This window comes from Astatotilapia calliptera, chromosome 23 (assembly GCF_900246225.1).
Source record: "Astatotilapia calliptera chromosome 23, fAstCal1.2, whole genome shotgun sequence".
NCBI lineage: Eukaryota > Metazoa > Chordata > Actinopteri > Cichliformes > Cichlidae > Astatotilapia > Astatotilapia calliptera.
Genome location: NC_039323.1, coordinates 18,133,632 through 18,155,637, shown reverse-complemented (window position 1 = coordinate 18,155,637; position 22,006 = coordinate 18,133,632). Strand labels below are relative to the sequence as shown.

The 22,006-nt window shown below is 44.1% G+C and overlaps 1 protein-coding gene across 1 annotated transcript; it reads left to right on the top strand.

The window, feature by feature from the left end:
- Nucleotides 1-133: 133 nt before the first annotated feature.
- On the top strand, nt 134-15,859 carry LOC113016983 (NACHT, LRR and PYD domains-containing protein 3-like). Its single transcript, XM_026160230.1, has 10 exons — nt 134-367; nt 558-645; nt 1,357-1,609; nt 1,693-1,743; nt 3,542-5,306; nt 5,406-5,579; nt 8,455-8,628; nt 9,088-9,261; nt 14,891-14,937; nt 15,040-15,859. Exons 1-10 carry the CDS (start codon nt 318-320, stop codon nt 15,579-15,581), a joined length of 3,318 nt encoding a protein of 1,105 aa, XP_026016015.1. The 5' UTR covers nt 134-317; the 3' UTR covers nt 15,582-15,859.
- Nucleotides 15,860-22,006: the final 6,147 nt, after the last annotated feature.

Sequence of the window (22,006 nt, the reverse complement as noted above, 5' to 3'; positions counted from 1 at the left end):
TATGTGTGTGTGTGTAAATGTGTGTGTGTGTGTGTGGTGTGTGTATATGTATATTACCTCAACAGTAGTGTGCGTGTGTGTGCGTGCGTGCGTGTGTGTGTGTGTGTGTGTCGCATTATAGTTCAGAGCAGCGGTACACACTGTATTCTGCCAGACCTGGGCCCAGCTGCAGATCTCTAACGACTGACTTGTACTTGGAGTTACCTGTGTTTATTACTCGAAAGCGCCTCCCTTCCAGTTTGTCCTCTTCACTGTTTTGTGGAGTGAATCAAACACAAGACTGTACTAAAATTGAACCTGAATCTAAACATGAACTGATGCCTGAAACAACAAGCATACCTGAACAAGAATCCTCTGCAACTTTGAAGTAAGTCACTGAAATACTAGTAACAGTAAAACCACAGAACTGTAAATCAACAGAGCGTCTGTGATTAAAAGGCTGAAGTAAAGGTGTGACTCATAAATCTGCTTTCTCACTTTACATGAAACACTTCTTTATAGAGATATTAACCATGCACAGTTAAATAATTCATTAAAATTGGATGATCTCTCTTCAGTCTTCAGATCCTCGGTTGTAAACATGTCATGGATCAGGATCAGGCTGGGCCCCGGCAGATGATCTGTCCAGTGTTGAACAGCAGTGCTGTAAGTCATGCTTCATCCTGTTTCAGTTCCTTTTCTTTATATTAAAAAAAGATTATTTCCTCTTTTGTTCCTGATAAGCAGACTGAGGTAAACATCACATTACAGCCACAGCAAAGGGAAGCGTCCTGATTTGAACCTGAACAAGTCATTATTCTGTCTCTTCTTCATTTTAGAAAACACCTATCCACCTCAGCGTACAACATCACGTTTGACACCACATTCATGCTTGGCATATAATTTAACACAGAAGATAAATGCACAGTAAATGTTACCTCTAATGTAGCGACACCTTGAGATAGGAAACAAAATTGGGTAGTTTTGTCAGCCTCAGGGAACAACAGACTGCACTCTGATAACAAAGTCACAGGCAGGATGACAAAGACCAAGCAGCAAAGAGTCAACTCAGGTCACTCGGACCTCTAAGCAGAACACTGACCTAACAATTAGACTGTCCTTTTTTAAGAAAGCCTGTCTAAAATGAAACAATCCCAGGTTAATGCAAAATTGGAAAGCAAAGTTAAATTTGATGTTAGTCGCACAAAAATGTTGATTTTTATGGTTTAAAAGCCTATATTATCTGTTGTTTGACCAGTCTATTTGTTTTTTTTTTTTCTGTTAATAACTCAGATGTTGGTGAGATTTTATAAAACGACTCTTTCTTGTTCATTGTTTAGTGTACGAATTATCAAAAACGTTCTCTTACTTTATCAGATAAAAAAGACAGACGGGCTTTTAAAGGAATGGCTGTGGGAAACTCTGGAGACTTTGGGAACTGAGGAGCTGAAAAACTTCAAGTGGTGTCTGCAAAATGTTACTGAGTCAAGGGATGGCTTCAAGCCAATCAAAAAGAGTCGACTGGAGAACGCAGACAGACTGGACACAGTGGACCTGATGGTGCAGATGTACGATACAAAGACTGCAGCGGTGACAAAGAAGATTTTAAAGAAGATCAAAAGGAATGAAGGTCTGCTATTTAGAGGAAATATAAAGGCTGTACCTGTTGTTTTAAACAATAATGAAAATGAATCCATTATTGGTTTTCAACAGGACAACCATTTCCCCAAATTCTGCTGCAGGATCAACCAGCTAATGCCACAGGTATGTGTTCATTATGGTACTAAATCATACTACGCAAAGACTGATAATATAACTGTAATATATGTAATAAAAAAGGGGGGAGACGAAATAGCTGATTTAATCTAAACCTTTCTCACCTTTTCACAATTCACTAACTTGCTTCTGTGTGAAAAGGTGAGTCTGCCCATATCTAACCACAAACAGTTTTCAACTCCAGTCAAACAAATCTTTAGTTAATCTGCTATATGAGTTGAACAATTTCTCAGTTTCCCAGACTTCCAAAGTAGATTATCTGTGACTGACTAGCAACAATGCTAGCAGATTTTGTCCACTAGAGTTTAATGATGGAAACCCAACATAAATTAGGGAGAACCAAACTTCTATTTTACCTTAATTCCAGTTTATGTTAAAAAACACACACACAAACACCTTTTTTATAACTTTATGACACACTTTTGCTTCAAAAGCTTCTTTTGCCTTAACCTTCACATTGTCCATGTCTAGCAGGGTGGGTTAGAGTTTTGGGGGTGATTCAGTGTTTTAAAGTGAGCAGTGGCCGCACACTATTTAGTTTTGGAATAGAAGTGAGAGAGAGGCAGTGTATAGCCATTGATATAACCGTGGCATAGTAGAACAGGGAACAGCTGGGAGACACAGCTGAGGGCAATTACACGCGTGACAAAACTGGGAGGACACAGAGACAGATTGGAGGGTGAGTGAGAGAGAAGGAGAGAGAGAGAGAGCACAGAGGGGCACGAGAGGGGCACGAGAGGAAGCACAGACATGACGGGATGAGGAAAACATGGAACGTAAGGAGTGGACACAAGGCACAAGAACTCTCATAACAGTATAAACTTAAACACACAGAGGAAGGCACAGGGGTCAACTATACAGAGGGAAATGATTAAACCATCAGGGAACTAAACCGGGGCCACAAGAAACTAGAGACCCTGTAGAAATAAACTATAGACTAACAAAGAGAACTTGATACATAATTCACAACACAAAATGATATAAATCACAGGAACTCAAAATGCTAGGTCAGAAAACCCAGAACCCTGACAAATTCACTGAATTCAACCTTCATATCAACTGAATACAGTCTAGTGTAAAGAAAGTATAAAGAGTAAACTGCCAAGATAGTTTGTGAAGTATTAGCTTGTTTCTATCAGTTGTGTAAATCCACAAAGAGCTGTAAACTTCAGATCAGCACCAGCAGGTCAGCTGATCAAAACCTGCAGACAAAGAAATTCTACTTGAGCTTTCAATAGAAATGATAATAATATCAATCATAGGGTCACCCTCACCTGCCAAATCTCACTATTCTCTGACTGTACTTTTTTTTTTTTTTTTTTTTTTTTTGGTTTACTAATATTATTTCAGTAATTTTGTCACCTCTAGCCATTAAGGAGAGGCCCTGAACAGAGCAGCAGTCCCATCTATTAATAATGACTAAGTGATGTCTCAGATATCTGCCTAAAATGTCTCCTGACATCTTCTAAGTGAGGGGTCTTGAGAAAGTTCAACTTAGAAGAGAGCCAAGGGCAGACTTAGGACACACTGAAGATTTTTCTCTCAGCTGGCTTGAGAATCCTTTGGTAACCTCTAGAAGATTAAGGATACAGTGGAGGATAAGGGAGAGGTCTAGAAGGCTCAGACAGCCTGGATCTGGATAAGTTTTAGGAAGATGGGTAGAATTTGTAATATTGTACTGATATCCTACACTGTAAATGTAGAACTGATCACACACATCCATGATAATGTTTTCATTGTTCACTAACTCTTACATCTTTCCATTTTTTTTCTTTCTGTATTTAAGATGCTTTTGTTCAGTGTCATTGCAAAATTAAGTCCAAACTAAAGAAGAAATTCCAGTGTTTGTTTGAGGGGATCGCTAAAGCAGGAAACCCAACATTTCTTAATCAGATCTACACAGAGCTCTACATTACAGAACAAAAGACTACAAAGGTTAATGATGAACATGAAGTCAGACAGATTGAAACAGCATCCCAGAAAATGCACAGATCAGAAACAACAATAAGATTAGAAGATATCTTCAAAGGCTCCACTGGAAGAGATGAACCAATCAGAACAGTGCTGACAAAGGGAGTGGCTGGCATTGGGAAAACTGTCTTAACACAAAAATTCACTCTGGACTGGGCTGAAGACAAAACCAACCAGAACATTGAATTCACATTTCCATTCACTTTCAAAGAACTCAATGTGTTGAAGGAGAAAAAGTTCAGCTTGGTAGAACTTGTGCATTGTTTCTTTACTGAAACCAAAAAAGCAGGAATCTGCAGCTTTGAAGACTTCCAGGTTGTGTTCATCTTAGACGGTCTTGATGAGTGTCGGCTTCCTTTGGACTTCCACAACACTGAGATCTTTACTGATGTTACAGAGTCGACCTCAGTGGATGTGCTGCTGACAAACCTCATCAGGGGACATCTGTTTCCCTCTGCTCGCCTCTGGATAACCACAAGACCTGCAGCAGCCAATCAAATCCCTCCTGAATGTGTTAGTATGGTGACAGAGGTCAGAGGGTTCACTGACCAACAGAAAGAGGAGTACTTTAAGAAGAGATTCAGAGATGAGGAGCAGGCCAGCAGGATCATCTCCCACATCAAGACATCACGAAGCCTCCACATCATGTGCCACATCCCAGTCTTCTGCTGGATCACTGCTACAGTTCTGGAGGATGTGCTGAAAACCAGAGATGAGGAAGAGCTGCCCAAGACCCTGACTGAGATGTACATCCACTTCCTGGTGGTTCAGGCCAAAGTGAAAAAGGTCAAGTACGATGGAGGAGTTGAGACAGATCCACACTGGAGTCCAGAGAGCAGGGAGATGATTGAGTCTCTGGGGAAACTGGCTTTTGATCATCTGCAGAAAGGAAACCTGATCTTCTATGAATCAGACCTGACAGAGTGTGGCATCGATATCACAGCAGCATCAGTGTACTCAGGAGTGTTCACACAGATCTTTAAAGAGGAGAGAGGACTGTACCAGGACAGGGTGTACTGCTTCATCCATCTGAGTGTTCAGGAGTTTCTGGCTGCTCTTCATGTCCATCTGACCTTCATCAACTCTGGAGTCAATCTGCTGGTAAAAAAACAAACCTCATCTACAATCTTCTACCAATGTGCTGTGGACAAGGCCTTACAGAGTCCAAACGGACACCTGGACTTATTTCTCCGCTTTCTGCTGGGTCTTTCACTGGTAACCAATCAGATTCTACTCAGAGGCCTTGTGACTGATTCAGAAAGTATCTCAAAAGCAAGTAAACAGACAGTCCGGTACATTGAGAACAAGCTCTGTGAGAATCTGCCTACAGAGAAAATTATCAATCTCTTTCATTGTCTGAATGAACTGAATGATTGTTCTCTAGCAGAGACAATCCAGTTGATCCTGAGTTTAGGGCGTCTCTACGCATACGAACTGTCTCCTGACGAGTGGTCAGCCGTAGTCTTCATCTTATTGTCATCAGAAAAGGATCTGGATGTGTTTGAGCTGAAGAAATATGAGGTTTCAGAAAGGGCTCTTCTGAGGCTGCTACCAGTCATCAAAGACTCCAAGAAAGCTGTGTAAGTACACAGATATTCATTGAGATACTCAGCTTACTAGAAGAGCTAATCATTGCTTTGTTATTTGATTGATTGATTGACTGATTATTTTCCCTGTAGACTAAGTGGCTGTAACCTTTCACTGAGAAGCTGTGAAGCTCTGTCCTCAGTTTTAAACTGTGACTCATCTCATCTGAGGAAGCTGGATCTGAGTAACAACAATGTGCAAGATTCTGGTGTGAAGATACTGTCTGCTGGATTGAAGAGTTCATACTGCAGACTGGATTCACTCAGGTCAGAACAGAGTTAAAAGGCATGAGAACTCTAAATACTTGATAAACTAAATAATAATAATAATAATAATGATAATAATAAGGTTGCAAGCACAGATGATAGGGCCCTTGTGTATGTCCAGGCAAGCTGTAGTTACTTTTGTACATCTTGGTTGGAGCCTTTAATGTAAATTCGATCTACATGAGATGACACTATGTGTGATCTAATATCGCAGCATAGATATCTCAATGCTTGGATTCTCATGAAGCATGTGATGTTTAGGGCAGATCGAACTATACTTATATTTTATTTGCCCGAAAAATGCTGTTTCACAAAAACACAACTTTACATCACCAATATCTTTGGATTGAACTCACAAAAGATGCAGCCAGACTTGCACCTTAAAATCAAAATACAGTGGGATGCAAAAGTTTGGGCAACCTTGTTAATAGTCATTATTTTCCTGTATAAATCGTTGTTTGTTACAATAAAAAACGTCAGTTAAATATATCATATAGGAGACACACACAGTGATATTTGAGAAGTGAAATGAAGTTTATTGGATTTACAGAAAGTGTGCAATAATTGTTTAAACAAAATCAGGCAGGTGCATAAATTTGGGCACTGTTGTCATTTTATTGATTCCAAAACCTTTAGAACTAATTATTGGAACTCAAATTGGCTTGGTAAGCTCAGTGACCCCTGACCTCCTACATACATGTTGAATCCAATAATGAGACAGAGTATTTAAGGGGGTCAATTGTAAGTTTCCCTCCTCTTTTAATTTTCTCTGAAGAGTAGCAACATGGGGTCTCAAAACAACTCTCAAATGACCTGAAGACAAAGATTGTTCACCATCATGGTTTAGGGGAAGGATACAGAAAGCTGTCTCAGAGATGTAAGCTGTTTCCACAGTTAGGAACATATTGAGAAAATGGAAGACCACAGACTCAGTTCAAGTTAATGCTCGAAGTGGCAGACCAAGAAAAATCTTGGATAGACAGAAGCGACGAATGGTGAGAACAGTCAGAGTCAACCAACAGTATGCAAGAGTGATGCAGAGGAAGCCTTTGCTCCGCCCACAGCACAAACAGAGCCGCTTGAGGTTTGCTAAAGCACATTTGGACAAGCCAGCTTCATTCTGGATTAAGGTGCTGTGAACTGATGAAACTAAAATTGAGTTATTTGGGCATAACAAGAGGCGTTATGCATGGAGGAAAAAGAACACAGCATTCCAAGAAAAACACCTGCTACCTACAGTAAAATATGGTGGTGGTTCCATCATGCTGTGGGGCTGTGTGGGCAGTGCAGGGACTGTGAATCTTGTTAAAGTTGAGGGACACATGGATTCCACTCAGTATTAGCAGATTCTGGAGACCAATGTCCAGGAATCAGTGACAAAGCTGAAGCTGCGCCGGGACTGGATCTTTCAACAAGACAATGACCTGAAACACTGCTCAAAATCCACTAAGGCATTCATGCAGAGGAACAAGTACAACGTTCTGGAATGGCCATCTCAGTCCCCAGACCTGAATATTACTGAAGATCTGTGGTAAAGAGAGCTGTCCATGCTCGGAAGCCATCAAACCTGAATGAATTAGAGATGTTTTGTAACAAGGAATGGTCCAAAATACCTTCAACCCCAATCCAGGCTCTCATTGGAACCTACCGGAAGCATTTAGAGGCTGTAATTTCTGCAAAAGGAGGATCTACTAAATATTAATTTCATTTCTTTTTTTCTGGTGCCCAAATTTATTCACCTGCCTGATTTTGTTTAAACAATTATTGCACACTGTCTGTAAATCCAATAAACTTCATTTCATTTCTCAAATATCACTGTGTGTGTCTCTTATATGATATATTTAAATGACATTTTTTTTATTGTAACAACCAACGATTTATACAGGAAAATAATGACTATTAAAAAGGTTGCCCAAAGTTTTGCATCCCACTGTAGCTGATTTGTTATTGGGTTTTTTAGTATGACTTTTTTGCACATCTCAGCACATTACACGAGGGAGCTAAATTTCAGATAGACAGATTAAATGTAGCACCAGGGCCTAAACTTCGACAGAGGAGTTGTTAATAATGTTATATCCTCAATTTGTAGGACTCTTGTGCATGAAAGAAACCAGAAAGATCTTCATTTAGCCTGGAATAAGCTTGCTCCTCTGTATGTCATTAGAAAACTCCTCTGTAAAGCTAGGACATCTTAGTCTTCACTGATTGAAGAAATTATGAACAATGCTAGGAAAATGTAGGACTGCTTTCATACATTTGTACAATCTTTCTAAAATTAAAAACATCCTGGCTTACAGTGATGCTGAAAAAGTAGTTCATATATTTAATACTTCTGGAGTGGAGTGTTGTCATTTATTACATTAAAAGCTCAGTGAAACACCTTCAATTGATCCAGAATGCTGGAGAGTGTATATGTCGAATTTGTGGAACCAGTTCCCAGTTTGGATTTGTGAGGACTCTCTCTCTGCTTTAACAACTGGGTTTAAAAACCTTCCTTGTTCATAAAGTCAGGGTTGGATAAGGTCACCCTGAATTCTCCTGTAGTATTTTTCTATTAATGATTTCTATTATATACAGCCTAGATTTGTATAGCATGTTACACCCAGAGGAATTTGTGGTGACTTGCAGGATTTACACTATGGATAGCAAATGTTTAGCTGATGAAATCAAATGTTTTCGATGCATTTCCCACAGCTGCACACTTAGGAAATTCCCACCCTCTGGTCCCTGAAAGATTTATTTTATTATTTAACTTAGCTGCAACTGTTACCAATCTGTTTCTAATTTCTTATGTTTCTAACTCTTGCTGGTTGATAGAGGCACTTTATTTACATTTCAAATGAAATGTTTTTCGTGTTTATTATTTTCTGTCCAGGCTCTGTGACTGCAAACTCTCACAGAGAAGCTGTGACGTTCTGTCCTCAGTTCTCATCTCACAGACTTGTAGCCTGAGGGAGCTTGACCTGAACCACAATGATCTGCAAGATTCAGGAGTGAAGATGCTATCTGCTGCGCTGAAGAGGACACAGTGCAAACTGGAAATGCTCAGGTCAACAAGTGATAACTGGTAACAAATAAAGTAGATGGCCGCCCCTCCCTGAGCCTGGTTCTGCCGAAGGTTTCTTCCTGTTAAAATGGAGTTTTTCCTTCCCACTGTCGCCAAAGTACTTGCTCATAGGGAGTCATATGATTGTTGGGCTTTTCTACTGTATCTATTATTGTACGATCTACTGTACAATATAAAGTGCCTTGAGGTGACTTTTGTTGTGATCTGTCACTATATAAATAAAAATTGAATTGAATAACAAGGGGAGTTTAAAAGTAGCTTTGACAGTATTTTAGGAATTATTTCTCAATAGAAACTTTTTTTTATATTTGGACTGTATTCATTCAAACACTGGATACAATAGTGGGTTGACTTTAAAACAAAAAATCGAACCCTTCCTAAGTTATTTTTCTTTTTACTATACAATGAGCTTCTGTTTTCTGCTGTGTTTTGTGTCTGCAGGCTGTCAGGATGTATGATTACAAGTGAAGGCTGTGTGTCGCTGGCCTCAGCTCTGAGCTCCAACTCCTCTTATCTGAAAGAGCTGGATCTGAGCTACAATCATCCAGGAGACTCTGGAGTGAAGCTGCTGTCAGCTAGACTGAATGATCCACACTGGAGAATGGACACGCTCAGGTATGGAGAGCCCTACTACTAGCTTGAGACCAAGTACAAGAACTAGTCTTTTGTTATATATAATTTCATAATTAGAGACCACATTCACAAGACTTCATTTTCAAAGAACCATGTATATAAAATTCCTATATGTATATATGTGTATATCTATATATGTGTATATGTATATGTACTGTATGTATGTATATATGTATGTATGTATATGTGTGTGTGTGTGTGTGTGTGTGTGTGTGTGTGTGTGTGTGTGTGTGTGTGTGTGTGTGTATATATATGTGTGTGTGTGTGTGTATATGTGTGTGTGTGTGTGTGTGTATATGTATATGTATATACACTCAACAAAAATATAAACGCAACACCTTTGTTACTGCTCCCATTCCCCATGGGATGGACGTAGAGACCTAAAATTCATTCCAGATACACAATATAACCATCCCTCCCAAACAGTGGTCACAAATCAGTCCAAATGTGTGGTAGTGGGCACATCTGCTATATTGAGATAATCCATCCCACCTCACAGGTGTGCCACATCAGGATGCTGATCTGACATCATGAGTAGTGCACAGGTGTACCTCAGACTGCCCACAACAAAAGGCCACCCTGGAATGTGCAGTTTTTTGCGCTATTGGGGGTCTGGGGACCCAGAACCGGTCAGTATCTGGTGTGACCACCATTTGCCTCATGCAGTGCAACACATCGTCGCATGGAGTCTATCAGATTGTCAATTGTGGCCTGTGGAATGTTGGTCCACTCCACTTCAATGGCTGTGCGAGGTTGTTGGATATTCGTGGGAACTGGTGCACGCTGTCGTATACGCCGGTCAAGCACATCCCGAACATGCTCAATGGGTGACATGTCCGGTGAGTATGCTGGCCATGCAAGAACTGGGACATTCTCAGCTGCCATCTGCCCTGAACAATGTGAACCATGATTCATCCGTGAAGCGCACACCTCTCCAACGTGCCAGACGCCATCGAATGTGAGCATTTGCACACACAAGTCTGTTACGGCGACGAGCTGGAGTCAGGTCAAGACCCCGATGAGGACGACGGGCATGCAGTTGAGCGTCCCTGAGACGGTTTCTGACAGTTTGTGCAGAAATTGTTTGGTTGTGCAAACCAATTGTTCCAGCAGCTGTCTGGGTGGCTGGTCTCAGACGATCTTGGAGGTGAACCTGCTGGATGTGGAGGTCCTGGGCTGGTGTGGTTACACGAGGTCTGCGGTTGTGAGGCCGGTTGGATGTGCTGCCATATTCTCTGAAACGCCTGTGGAGACAGCTTATGGTTGAGAAATGAACATTCAATGCACGGGCGACAGATCTGGTTGACATTCCTGCTGTCAGCATGCCAATTGCACGCTCCCTCATTGCTTGTGGCATCTGTGGCATTTTGCTGTGAGACAAAACGGCACATTCCAGGGTGGCCTTTTGTTGTGGGCAGTCTGAGGTACACCTGTGCACTACTCATGATGTCAGATCAGCATCCTGATGTGGCACACCTGTGAGGTGGGATGGATTATCTCAATAGAGCAGATGTGCCCACTACCACACATTTGGACTGATTTGTGACCACTGTTTGGGAGGGATGGTTATATTGTGTGTGTGTGTGTGTGTGTGTATATATATATATGTGTATATGTGTATATATATATGTGTGTGTGTGTGTGTGTATATGTGTGTGTGTGTGTGTATATGTGTGTGTGTGTGTGTGTGTATGTGTGTGTATGTATGTGTATATGTGTGTGTATGTATGTATGTGTGTATATGTATGCCCGGCATGCGGATACGGCACAACACTTCTGTTAGCCGCTCCACGACCTTGCCAGTGACTGCAGAGTTTGGGGGACACTCCTCTCTTGCGAACCGGGCAGTACACCCAAACCTTGTCGCCAGGCATGAAAACCCCCCTCGGCAGTTGGTGTCGTAGGCTCTTTTCTGTCGTACTCCGGCGCTGGCCTAGGCCTGGGGGGTGTAGTCATGAACCACCTGCAGCCGCTCCCTCAGCCTCCTGTAGTAGTCCATCTCTGGCCCACCATCAATCTCCGGCTCGGGGGGGGGACCCGAACACCAGATCCACAGGCATCTGGAGCTCCCGTCCAAACATCAGAGCGGCAGGTGTGCACTGGCTGGACTCCTGCACCGCAGTCCGATATGACCAAAGGACCAGGGGCAAATGTCGGTCCCAATCCCGCTGGTGGCGGCTGGTGAGAATGGCGAGCTGGGTGGCCAGCGTGCGGTTGAAGCGCTCAACCAAGCCATCGCTTTGTGGGTGGAGCGGTGTGGTTCTTGTCTTCTCCATCCCCAGTTGCCGGCAGATCTGCCCGAAGACCTTCGATTCGAAGTTATGCCCCTGGTCACTGTGGAGCTCAGCCGGGACCCCAAAACGGGTGAACATCTCCTCCACCAGCTTCTCGGCCGTCGTCATTGCGCTCTGGTCCGGCACCGCGTAGGCCTCTGGCCACTTCGTGAAATAGTCCATAGCCACCAACACATACCGGTTCCCTGACTCCGTGACGGGGAAAGGCCCTAGGACGTCCACTCCCACTCTTTCCATTGGGGCCCCCACCAGGTACTGCTGAAGGGGGGCAGTGGAGCGTTGAGTGGGGCCCTTCTGTGCCGTGCAGGTGTCACAGCAGTGCACATGAAGTTCCACATCCCGTCGACAGCCAGGCCAGTAGAACCGTCCCCTGAGGCGGCGGAGAGTTTTGGCGTTCCCATAGTGTCCTGCCCCCACCGAGTCGTGGACCAGCTCAAGCACCTGCGACCGCAGCGATCGAGGCACCTACAGCTGCAGGAGATCTCTGCCCTGACCGGGGCCCGCCATCTCCGGTACAGGAGGCCGTCGTGGGTCTCCAGATTGTTGTGCTGGGAGTAGTAGGCCTTCACCTCGGGCTCCTGTCCTGACACCCCCGTCCAGGCGGGGCGTTGCGCCGCCTCCAGCCAGGCCCCCACCTGAACCAACGTTGTGTCGGCCTCCTGCTCCCGCTTCAGCTGCTGCGTTGTCAATGGGAGCCACGCCCCGCCGCCGGCTGTGGCCTGAGCAGTAGCCACCCCCAGCACCTCCTGGGCTCACTTCTCCTGTCGCAGGCAGTAGCGGCACTCGACGGCTACGCAGGGCCGTCTGGAGAGGGCATCAGCGTTGCCATGCTGTCGACCTGCCCGATGCTGGATCTCGGTCAAAGGAGGTTTGTCAGGCTGAGAGGCTGAGGCGAGTGGAGATGACCCGGAGCCACCGGCATCCGAAATCTGCTGAGCGGCAGCTGCCTGACGTCTGTCTCATCTGGTCCCCGCTCCCTGCTTTTGGCTGCGCTGGAGAGCAAAAGTCTCTGCGCCAAGAGTGATCGCCAGCTTCGTGGTGTCGACGCAGGCCCCCCAGCGGCTCAGCAGATCCAGGCCAATGATGCACTGGTCTTGAATGTCGGTGAGCCAGAAGTCATGCACCAGCTCTAGATCCTTCACTCGGATCCGCAACGGTTTCTTCCCCCGCATAACAGTTTTCTCCCCCGTCACTGTCATCAGCTGGGTGTCTGTGGGCAACCAACCCTTCACCAGTGGCCCGGATGTTTCAGGGAGCACGCCAGGTCGTATCAGGAAAATGGTAGACCCCGTGTCTACCAGGGCCTGGCATGGCTGGCCCTCAACACAGCAGCTCAGGTAGAGTCCCTTGAGGTGCCCAACTCGGCCCACCACTGTGCATCGTCCTTGGAGGGAGGCAGGAAGCTGGAGTGGTGGTCCCCTCGCTACACCGCTCCCTCCTCGTTTCCTGCTGGTTAGGTCGCGAGGTGAGCACCGGCTCGGCCCTTTCAGCCTCAAGGAGCGCCTCACGGAGGGTCTGAGGCATGGCCAGGCGGACGTGTTGGCGTAGTCGCTCTGGGAAAAGTCCTCGCAGAAAAGTATGCAGGCTAAGCTCCTCACGGGCTGCTGCTGGAAACTCCGGGTAGCCACGATGAGCATACAGCAACACGTCTGCTGCAAAGGTGCCCAGGCTCTCCCCCAGTCGACGGCTCCGGTTGGTTAGCTGCTCTCTGCTCAGATCAGTGGAGTGCCGCTGCCCGAATCGCCTCTCAAGTGCTGCGGTGAGGGCCTGGAGCTCATGCTGCTCTGCCGGGGCTAGGTCAAGGAGTATCTGCAGTGCGTCTCCCTCTAATGCTAGCGCTAGGTGTGTAGCAGTCTCCTCTTCGCTCCAGCCACTATGTCTGGCGGCCAGCCGCACTTGTGAGAGGTAGGGCTCTAGCGGGGTTAGCCCGTTGTATTTCGGTACCTTAACTGGCGTGGTAGGCATAACTGCTCGCGGTTGGGGGCTCGGCGTGTGGGTCGACAGAGGTAGCCCATGAAGCATTGCCCTAGCATTTGTCGCGACGGGCTGCTGCCGCCGTGCGCTCGCGCCATCGGGACCCGTCGGGTGACTTACATGGTCGCTCACATCCTCTCTCTTCCATCGCCAGTTTCCCAAGCGGGGAATGTTCTCCTCGACGGCTTGCTCCAGCCTCTGAATGTCTCTCTCCATTACGGCGAGGGTGAGCTATCCCACTTCTGACACCAATGTGGCGAGCTCAGACAAGGAGGAGACGGAGGTATCGTTTGGTCTTGCTTCCCGTGAGCTAGCCAGGGAGCACAGCCATTTATTAACACTGGCAGAAGAACACTGCCGCTAGCTAACCGCTCAGCGCGGAAACAACAACACACAGGGCGCCCTCTGACCGCGGAAGGACACACCGTCGCAGCGAGAGGGCGTCACCCATCACTATAGCAACATAAACAAAACATAACTGTACAAACAGAACCCCGAACAGCCCTGACCCGCTACAATATGTATATGTGTGTGTGTGTGTGTATGTGTGTGTGTGTATATGTATATACACATGTGTGTGTGTGTGTGTATATGTATACATATATACTGTCCGAGCCGGGGCTTGAACCGGCAACCTTCCGATTACAAGGCGAATACATCGTGGCACAAGAGAGTTCGCCTTGTAATCGGAAGGTTGCCGGTTCGATCCCCGGCTCGGACAGTCTCGGTCGTTTTGTCCATGGGCAAAACACTTCACCCTTGTGGTGGTGGACGGAGGGCCCGGAGGCGCCAGTGTCTGGCAGCCTTGCCTCTGTCAATGTGCCCCAGGGTGGCTGTGGCTACAATGTAGCTTGCCATCACCTGTGTGTGAATGGGTGGATGACTGAATGTGTAAAGTGCTTTGGGGTCCTTAGGGACTAGTAGAGCGCTATACAAATACAGACCATTTACCATTTGTTTTCTGATTCTTGTCTGTAGTTCAGTTTTTCATCAATGAAAAGCAAATAAAATGTATAGTTGTCTATGTGTATATATATGTATATACTATACAAGAGCTTGAGAAGATGTGGAGGGTGAAGGTAACAGTGGTAATCGGCACACTAGGTGCGGTGGCTCACCAGCAGATCCCAGTATCTTGCCTAAGGATATTTGGCATGCAAACTAGGGGAGCCAGGGATCGAATCACCAACCTGCCGATCAGCAGCTGACCTGCTCCAGCTCCTGAGCTTGGGTAGAGGACCCAAGCTTGAAGGATAGACTGCCCACAGGGGCGAGAGGGGATTTTTTTTTTTTTCAAATAATTGCTTGAGATAACCCCCCCCCCCCCCCCCTTCTTCTTTTAGGTTGGAGCCTACTGGAGTTCAGTGGTTGAGACCAGGCCTGAGGAAGTGTAAGCCTGTTTCCAATGTGATTCATAAAAGCAAAGAAGCACACATTCAATGAACTCCAAACAGATGAATAACCTTTGCTGTGTTTTTGATATCTCCATTAGATGCATGTGAACTCACGCTGGACTCAAACACGGCAAACAGAAAACTCAAGCTCACTGACAACAGCAGGAAGGTGGTATATGAGGGCTATCAGTCATATCCTGACCATCCGGAGAGGTTTGACAGGTGTCCTCAAATGCTGTGTAGAAATAGCCTGACAGGTCGCTGTTACTGGGAGCTTGAATGGAAAGGAGATGTTCAGTTAGCTGTGAGTTACAGAGGAATCAGAAGAAGAGGAGACGAGCTTGATTGCAGGTTTGGGGAGAATGATCAGTCCTGGAGTCTCTTCTGCTTTGATAATTGTTTCTCTGTCTGGCACAACAACAGACATGCTCTCCTCCCATTTTTGTCTCCCACTGTGTCCTCCTCTGTCTCTAACAGAGTAGGAGTGTTTGTGGACTGTCCTGCTGGCACTCTGTCCTTCTACAGAGTCTCCTCTGACACTCTGATCCACCTCCACACCTTCAACACCACATTCACTGAACCTCTTTATCCTGGAATAGGGTGTTTTATTCATTCCTCTGTGACTCTGTGCGATCTTTAGAAGAATCTTATCTGGTAACAAAATATGCAACTTGAAAGTGTGTTGTTTCCTTAGATGATCTTGTACAACTCTTAAAGTTGAGTAATATCCAGTCAAGTGATCTGCAGGTCAATGATTTAATTAACTCAATAACCATAATATTAACAACCACTCATGGGTTAAGGACTACCTGACACAGTATGTGAGACCTGGCGGTACTGTGTCTAACCTGGTGATGTACAGTACAAGAGCTCCGCAGGGATCTGTAATACTGCTGTTCACCTTGTGTATATATATATATATGTATATATGTGTGTGTGTATATATGTATGTTTATTAGGGGTGCAACGATACACAAAATTCACGGTTTGGTTCGGTTCGATACTTTGGTGTCACGGTTCGATATTTTTTCGAAACAAAAAAAAAGTTCATGCCTTTTTAATTTGTCATTTATTAAAATTATAAATATATATTTTAACTCAAAAGTACAGTTTTTAAATTTAATGTTGCTGAAACAAAAAAGTAATAAAAATAAATAAATATATCTCAGGGCTCGCAAAATTTCAAAATCCCTGGTAGCCCTTCGGGCAGGGACTCTTCAGTTTTTGGTAGCCCAAAATAAATTTAAGTAGCCCAAATAAAAAAGAGAGCAATTTTTTTTTGATTGATGTTTTCCTGTTTTGTTTCCTTTACAATATTATACATTAAAGTATAATATTGTAAGAAGTTGCAACGCGCGTTTGCGTCTATATAAAAGGCACTGTTTTTGTCCGCTAGAGTTGGATTTTCACGGCACATTCCGCACCACATCTCTGTGCGTTCATCATTTGTTTGAAGCCAGCTCACCTCCTGCAACCACTTTTCCGAGAATACGTGCTTCTTTTGTGGTTTGGACTCCTTCTGACATTTGTTTGGAGGTGGAGGAAAACCAAAGTAATTGCTTAAAGGAGTTTGCTTCTTCGACATCTTTAAGAGTTCTAAACAAATGTCTGTCCTCCTCCAGAAAATCTTATGTATGCAAACACGCATTGCAACTTCTTCTCTTGTGTGCGTTTTTATTTTGACAGCAAATGCGCACCTGCCGACCACTTACAGTGGGGCAAAAAAGTATTTAGTCAGCCACCGATTGTGCAAGTTCCCCCACTTAAAATGATGACAGAGGTCAGTAATTTGCACCAGAGGTACACTTCAACTGTGAGAGACAGAATGTGAAAAAAAAATCCATGAATCCACATGGTAGGATTTGTAAAGAATTTATTCGTAAAATAGGGTGGAAAATAAGTATTTGGTCACCTCAAACAAGGAAAATCTCTGGCTCTCACAGACCTGTAACGTCTTCTGTAAGAAGCTTTTCTGTCCCCCACTCGTTACCTGTATGAATGGCACCTGTTTGAACTCATCATCTGTATAAAAGACACCTGTCCACAGCCTCAAATAGTCAGACTCCAAACTCCGCCATGGCCAAGACCAAAGAGCTTTCGAAGGACACCAGGAAAAGTATTGTAGACCTGCACCAGACTGGGAAGAGTGAATCTACAATAGGCAAGCAGCTTGGTGTGAAAAAATCAACTGTGGGAGCAATCATCAGAAAATGGAAGACATACAAGACCACTGATAATCTCCCTCGATCTGGGGCTCCACGCAAGATCTCATCCCGTGGGGTCAAAATGATCATGAGAACGGTGAGCAAAGATCCCAGAACCACACGGGGGGACCTGGTGAATGACCTGCAGAGAGCTGGGACCAAAGTAACAAAGGTCACCATCAGTAACACACTACAACGGCAGGGAATCAAATCCCGCAGTGCCAGACGTGTTCCGCTGCTGAAGCCAGTGCATGTCCAGGCCCGTCTGAAGTTTGCCAGAGAGCACATGGATGATACAGCAGAGGATTGGGAGAATGTCATGTGGTCAGATGAAACCAAAGTAGAACTTTTTGGTATAAACTCAACTCGTCGTGTTTGGAGGAAGAAGAATACTGAGTTGCATCCCAAGAACACCATACCTACTGTGAAGCATGGGGGTGGAAACATCATGCTATGGGGCTGTTTTTCTGCCAAGGGGACAGGACGACTGATCCGTGTTAAGGACAGAATGAATGGGGCCATGTATCGTGAGATTTTGAGCCAAAACCTCCTTCCATCAGTGAGAACTTTGAAGATGAAACGAGGCTGGGTCTTCCAACATGACAATGATCCAAAAAACCCCGCCCGGGCAACAAAGGAGTGGCTCCGTAAGAAGCATTTGAAAGTCCTGGAGTGGCCTAGCCAGTCTCCAGACCTCAACCCCATAGAAAATCTGTGGCGGGAGTTGAAAGTCCGTGTTGCTCGGCGACAGCCGCAAAACATCACTGCTCTCGAGAAGATCTGCATGGAGGAATGGGCCAAAATACCAGCTACTGTGTGTGCAAACCTGGTAAAGACCTATAGTAAACGTTTGACCTCTGTTATTGCCAACAAAGGTTATGTTACAAAGTATTGAGTTGTATTTTTGTTATTGACCAAATACTTATTTTCCACCCTGATTTACAAATAAATTCTCTACAAATCCTACCAAGGCAAGGCAAATTTATTTGTATAGCACAATTCAACAACAAGGTGATTCAAAGTGCTTTACAGAGACATTAGAAACAAAAACAAATAAAAGGCATGATTTAAAATTGATTAAAACAAGCAAACAAACTAACTAACTAAACACACACATTTCACACCTGTTCGCGCGATCTGAACCCTTATCGTAAGGGGAGCTACCAGTCCTTCTGTGGACGAGCTACTTTCTATTTTAAATTCCCTGAATTTAAAATACTCTAGACCCAGTCTAGACCCAGCTGGGGAGCTACCCAGAGCTCTAATCCCACACCTGTTCGCGCAATCTGAACCCTTATCGTAAGAGGAGCTACCAGTCCTTCTGTGGATGAGCTACTTTCTATTTTAAATTCCCTGAATTTAAAACACTCTCTAGACCCAGTCTAGACCCAGCTGGGGAGCTACCCAGAGCTCTAATCCCACACCTGTTCACGCAATCTGAACCCTTATCATAAGGGGAGCTACCAGTCCTTCTGTGGACGAGCTACTTTCTATTTTAAATTCCCTGAATTTAAAACACTCTCTAGACCCAGTCTAGACCCAGTTGGGGAGCTACCCAGAGCTCTAAACCCACTTAACTAACAAACAAACAAACACAAACAAACAAACAAACAAACTCAAAACAGATAAAATCAGAACAGTAGATAAAATCAGTAGTTAATGTAAGTTTTGAAATTTAAGCTTAACTAATTAACAAGCAAACAAAACAGTATATAAAATCAAAACAGATAAAATCAGAAATAGATAAGATCAGTAGTTAGTGTAAGTTTTGAAATTTAAGCTTAAAAGTGTGGATTTGGTGCTTTATTCAAATGCAGCTGAGAATAGGTGAGTCTTCAACCTGGATTTAAATAAACTGAGTGTTTCAGCTGATCTGAGGCTTTCTGGGAGTTTGTTCCAGATATAAGGAGCATAGAAGCTGAATGCAGCTTCTCCGTGTCTGGTTCTGACTCTGGGAACTGATAAAAGACCGGATCCAGATGACCTGAGGGATCTGGAAGGTTCATACTGGGTTAGGAGGTCACTGATGTATTTTGGTCCTAAACCATTCAGAGCTTTATAGGCCAGCATCAGAACTTTAAAGTCTATCCTCTGACGGACAGGCAGCCAGTGTAAAGACCTCAGAGCTGGACTGATGTGGTCCACTTTTTTTGGTCTTAGTGAGGACTCGAGCAGCAGAGTTCTGAATGAGCTGTAGTTGTCTGACTGATTTTTTTTTAGGTAGACCTGTAAAGATGCTGTTACAGTAATCAAGCCTACTAAAAATGAATGCATGGACTAGTTTTTCCAGGTCCTGTTGAGACATCAGATCTTTTATCCTAGAAATATTCTTGAGGTGATAGTAAGCTGATTTTGTTATTGTCTTAATGTGTTTTTCTAAGTTTAGGTCTGCATCCATCACTACACCCAAATTTCTCGCCTGGTTTGTGGTTTTTAGATGTATAGATTGAAGTTCTCTGGTGACCTGTAATCGTTTTTCTTTGGCGCCAAAGACTATTACTTCAGTTTTGTTTTTGTTTAGTTGGAGAAAATTGTGGCACAACCAGTCATTAATTTCCTCAATGCATTTACCAAGAGCCTGTACAGGGCCTCGGTCTCCTGGTGACATTGTGATATATATTTGTGTGTCATCTGCATAGCTGTGGTAGTTTATTTTGTTGTTCTTTATAATCTGTGCCAGTGGGAGCATGTAAATGTTAAACAGAGGGGGTCCCAAGATGGAACCTTGGGGAACTCCACATGTGATACTTGTCTGCTCGGATGTGAAGTTACCTATTGATACAAAGTATTTCCTGTTTTCTAAGTATGTTTTGAACCAGTTTAGTACAGTTCCTGAAAGACCTGCCCAGTTCTCCAGTCGTTTGAGTAATATGTTGTGGTCAACTGTATCAAATGCTGCACTGAGATCCAGTAAAACTAGGACTGACATTTTTCCACTGTCTGTGTTCAGACATATGTCATTAAACACTTTTGTCAGAGCGGTTTCAGTGCTGTGGTTCTGTCTAAAACCTGACTGGAAGGCATCATAGCAGTTATTCTGTTTTAAGAAGTAATTGAGCTGTTGAGAAACTGCTTTTTCAATGATCTTACTTAAAAATGGGAGATTTGAGATCGGCCTGTAGTTCTTCATTTGTGTCTTGTCAAGATTGTCCTTTTTCAGTATAGGTTTGATTACAGCAGTTTTTAATGGTTCTGGAAACACACCTGACATTAAGGAAAAGTTGACGATCTGTAACAGGTCTGACTCTAAAGTCTTTGAGACCATGTGAATTCATGGATTTTTTTTTTTCACATTCTATCTCTCACGGTTGAAGTGTACCTCTGGTGCAAATTACTGACCTCTGTCATCATTTTAGGTGGGGGAACTTGCACAATCGGTGGCTGACTAAATACTTTTTTGCCCCACTGTAACTGAGCATTGCATGGCACATCCAACATACTGTTTTACTTTTGTCCATGACGCGCTTACCTTCAGGGTCATACTTCACATAAAAACCAAGATAGTTCCAAACAGTGTTGCCAACTCCTCAGTAAGGAAAATCGCTATTGGTTGTCCTAAAAGTCGCTAGAAGTTGCTAAATGACGTCATTGCCTAATTTGCATAATTGGTCATGCTAATCTAATTGTAACCTATGTTGTTGGAGAGAGAAATAACATCGTGGAAGAGACATAAAGTGAGTAAAAAACGTCCTAAATGCATTGCACCCCTAGTATATATATGTATATATAAGTGTATATGTATGTATGTATATATATGTGTGCAACAATACTTGTATCACTATTGAACCGTTCGATAAAGTGCTTTCGGTTCGGTACGCATATGTATCGAACAATACAAAAATTTTTATTTATTTTATCAACTTTTCTTCTGACGATGCTGTCTGTGTTGAGCGCTCAGTGGATCTGCGTTTGACTACTCCGCCTAGGTTGCACTGTCGAGCGCAGATCGACTGAGCACAGCGCAAGCTAGCAAGACAGAAGCTAAGCTCGTTGCAACATGGCAACTGCCTGAACGCTACCTGAAATTGAACCTCCCCCACCCTCATTCAGATATGGCGTTTGGAACTATCTTGGTTTTCATGTGAAGCATGACCCTGAAGGTAAGCGTGTCATGGACAAAAGTAAAACAGAATGTCGGTTGTGCCACGCAGTGCTCAATTGGTGGGAACTAGAGAGATATAGATATAGAGAGAGATATAGAGAGATATTTAGAGATATCTATCTCTCTCTATATATCTATATATATCTATCTCTCTCTCTATATCTATATATATCTATATCTATATATATATATCTATATATATCTATATATATCGATCGATCGATCGATAGATATATATATCTAGATTAAAAAAAAAACCACCCAGCACGCCCCTGCGGGCGGTTTATCCTTCAAGCTCGGGTCCTCTACCAGAGGCCTGGGAGCTTGAGGGTCCTGCGCAGTATCTTAGCTGTTCCCAGGACTGCGCTCTTCTGGACAGAGATCTCCGATGTTATTCCCGGGATCTGCTGGAGCCACTCGCCTAGCTTGGGAGTCACCGCACCTAGTGCTCCGATTACCACGGGGACCACCGTTACCTTCACCCTCCACATCCTCTCGAGCTCTTCTCTGAGCCCTTGGTATTTCTCCAGCTTCTCGTGTTCCTTCTTCCTGATATTGCTGTCATTCGGAACCGCTACATCGATCACTACGGCCGTCTTCTTCTGTTTGTCTACCACCACTATGTCCGGTTGGTTAGCCACCACCATTTTGTCCGTCTGTATCTGGAAGTCCCACAGGATCTTAGCTCGGTCATTCTCCACCACCCTTGGGGGCATCTCCCATTTTGACCTCGGGACTTCCAGGTTATACTCGGCACAG